At 29.9% G+C, this 3,668-nt stretch overlaps 1 protein-coding gene across 1 annotated transcript; it reads left to right on the top strand.

Annotated features, from left to right (window-relative positions):
* Positions 1–564: 564 nt before the first annotated feature.
* Positions 565–3,265, top strand: LOC105669707 (uncharacterized). Its single transcript, XM_067356955.1, has 8 exons — positions 565–589; positions 724–756; positions 880–954; positions 1,017–1,064; positions 1,142–1,326; positions 1,598–1,760; positions 2,219–2,333; positions 2,407–3,265. The coding sequence occupies exons 1-8, from the start codon at positions 565–567 to the stop codon at positions 2,645–2,647; spliced, it is 885 nt and encodes a 294-aa protein (XP_067213056.1). The 3' UTR covers positions 2,648–3,265.
* Positions 3,266–3,668: the final 403 nt, after the last annotated feature.

Below are 3,668 nucleotides of genomic sequence, written 5' to 3'. Positions count from 1 at the left end.
AATCTGTTTCCTTCCTAAATGTTATTCTCCCACCACGTTTCTTCCTCACATCTCAACTTAGCAAAGCTTTCAACTAGTTCACCATGTCCTCTAGGAGAGAATGGACTTCTAGATAACTCTTGAGGCAAACTGACTTATAACAAGTTTTTTAAATCAGTGGACTACACATAATTTTATCAACTGTTCTTAAATTTTCTTAATTGAGGAGACACAATTTGTTAGTTGTACCGTTGTGCATTGAGGTAAGAATAATTTCTAATTAATTTTTACAATGAGACGGGTAATTTTTCAAGGTTGACGGTCGTTTTTTCCTGTCATTTTTAGATTAATGGTAATCAGTTAAGAATGGCGCAATCGTTGGAGAACCGCTATAATTGTTCAATATTTTTAATAATGAGAATTCTGCGCTCAATTGACCTGAATGTTTAATGTTATTGTTTTTGAGTATGACTTTGATGATATGGTTCAACTACCGTTTTTTAAAAATTTCAAGCGAAACGTTTTATAGAATCAATTTATGTTAATATAATCTAGAAAATATTTCTGTCAACAATTGTACTGAAGATGACCACACCCAAATGGTCGAAACGTCTGTATTGTTATTATGATATAAAATAATAAACTGAGCATGTCCAACTAGCTCTGGCTTTGTAGCTTGTTTATAACGTTTTATTTTGAATAATTCAAGCCGAATAATTGTAATATTTTAATTTTTTAATACAGCAAATATAGAACATAATACTGATAGAAACTTCAGTAAGTAATATCAATTTATATTTAAATTTTCAATATATTATCCAAATAGTTTTGTTTTGATGTGTGAGAGAAATCATTAAATTATAATTATTTCTAATTTATTACATTTCTTGAATTTTTTAGTAGATTTAGACATAGCTGTTAATAATGATGCATTGTCACTTGAGCCTACTTCTCCCGTAAATAAATTTACAAAAGGTTAGTTAATATAATTTTTTATAATTGCTTAATTTTGAAAAAATTATATTTTTTTATTTTAGCAGGCCGACAGGGTTTACAACTGCAAAAACTCTTGCAGAACGATGAATGTGAGTGATATAGAAAAGTTGGATTTTTATTATTTTTTATTAATATAATATGTTCTCATGTAACTTTCAAATTTCAGATTTTAAGAAATTTGTTATATCGGAACTGCTTGAAAATGCATCACATCGAAAACAACTTCAATATTCTTCAATGAAAAAGCATGATCAATTATATTTTGACAATCTTCCATATATTGATAATGTGGAATCTTTAATGCAATTTAATAATAAGTTGAAAACTGACGAAGTTTACAGGAGTAAAGTGGTAAGTTCAAAAGCCTCAGCTATATTATTTATTGTTTAAAAAGATGAAAAATACAGACTATGTTTATACGTCATCCTTAATCGGGTTTAAACATCCATAGTTCTACAATTGGCACAGTCGTAGCTATTCCTTCGAAAAATGAAATGACTGTGTTCGAACCTTAGAATTATGAATATATTATTATAAGGATGATGTATAAACGTAGTAATGGACTTGATACGTTCTTTTCCTGAACTTTTCATTTGATTAATATTTTTTTAATATTTTTCAGATCTTGATGATGGCCAAAGTAGGAGGAAAACATTATAAAAAAATTTCAATGGCAATTTTGAAAAGAATTATCCATTGCACTCTTGCAAAAGAATATAGTTGGAATGGAGGAAAAGGCAAAATGCAATTCTGTGTTCTTAAAGGATTAGTGAATGCTGTAATTTGTAAGTTTTTTTCAAGTAATTTAGATATTGTTGTGTCCGCGGGTAATAGGTTTTGGACGACTCAGGAGCGTAATAAGATTTTTATTTTTATTTTATTAAAATACTGAAAATAGTTGAAATATAAACACAAATTTCAGTTAATTTGAAACAAGTGTACAATAATTGAATATTCTGTTTTTGATAACATCTGCATTGAAAGTATTTTCTCGATTCATCGCTAAACTTCAATCAGCCTTCAATTGATATTCATAATACATATTTTTTTGCGATAATACTAATTTTGTTTTTTCTTTACAAGCATGTATTTTGTAATTTGATCTACTTTTTTAATCCTCCTTTTTAATCTTTTATTTCATCAAAGATATTAATTACTTTACATTTTTATATAAAGAAATATTTCTTTGTAAAACAAAAATTTCTAAAACACTGATTATCTTAATTTTTTAAATTATTTGTAGGTGCAACTAGGCATACTAAACATGAAGGTATAGCATTGGCAGCTGATGCAACTGAGAAAGATATTATTGGAAGCATCAAGGAATTTCTTCGTCAATCAATTGGTCGAGCTAAAACGTAAATATTAACTTATATCAATTTTTTCTATGTTTATTTTTACTTTTATTAATTTTTATTAATTTTTTGACAGATGGGAATCAAAGCATAAAAATGAAAGAGATGAAAATCTTCACAGCCATATATCTGAAACCAAAGAAGCTTTCTCTGCCATAAGTGAAAGTGAAGAAGATGAACAAAATGAAACTAATACTTCCATTGATTCTGAAAATAATAATGACGTTTACGACGAAAGCAATAAAATTTCTTATCTTGAAAACTCGGATGATAAATCTTCTAACTTTTCAACATTAGAAGTTAACAATAACTTTTAAAAAACTATATAAGTATATATTGCTCTATATTTTATAAATAATTTCTTTTCTACACAATACTGCAATACTGCAACCGATTTAAACACATTACAGTGATATTTTTTTTAACATTATTATTTGAGACAAAATATTTAGATGGTTATTTTTTTGTTTTATTTTTTACCATCGCAAAAAAAACGACAATGTTTAAAATAAAAACTTTTCGCGCTTTTTGTTTTATTAAACGATAAATATAAAAGATAAATATATTATATACAGGGTGTCCCAAAAATTTTGACACAGCGGCCGTATGCCGGTAGAGCAGACCAAACTGAACCGAAAAGTCCTCTACCATTTTACAATTTTCACAAGGGTTAAAGAGATATTAATTATTAAAGATTACCGAATGCGAACGCACGGCTGAGATACGACCGCCTACAGACTACGGTCGCTAGGCGCGCGGCGTGCGGTAAGCGGCGAGTGACAAGCGGCGAGCGGGGAGCGGCGAGCGGCGCGTCTCGCTAGACGTTGTTCTAAATAATTATTTTCTATTTTATAATTGAAATAAAATCTAATGACACAAAAAATGTGCAAAATCTTTGTGCATGCGTACACGTATGAAAAACGAACGGTTTATGATAAACTATCACGCGTCGAAAAATAATTTCTCTTTCTTTTAACAATGCGCTATCGTTTCCACACTACCTTGCAATAGATAGCATAGTGCGCTTTTTTTATAGTGGTTTCCTCGATAGGCCTAATCCACTCTCATTTTTTAATGCAAGAATTGTTCGAAGTGCCATCCTCTTTCTCGTATACAGAATTCGGCCCTTCGAACAATATCGCGCGTTGCACGGTGCGCCATGTCCGGCGTAATGGTATTGAAGGCCGCAATAATAGCTAGGCGTGCGCAACATCACATGAGACGTCAAATTTATTATGCAGCAGTTTTGAAAAACAAAGTATCTCGTGCATAATCATGGAATTGTCAATTAGGTGCATTGTCGTATTCATGATAAAAAACAATTCTTTTAATTTATGA

The sequence above is a fragment of the Linepithema humile genome, chromosome 6 (genome assembly GCF_040581485.1).
Source record: "Linepithema humile isolate Giens D197 chromosome 6, Lhum_UNIL_v1.0, whole genome shotgun sequence".
Classification (NCBI taxonomy): Eukaryota; Metazoa; Arthropoda; class Insecta; order Hymenoptera; family Formicidae; genus Linepithema; species Linepithema humile.
Note: the sequence above shows the minus strand (reverse complement) of the source record. Positions and strands in the feature narration are given on the sequence as shown.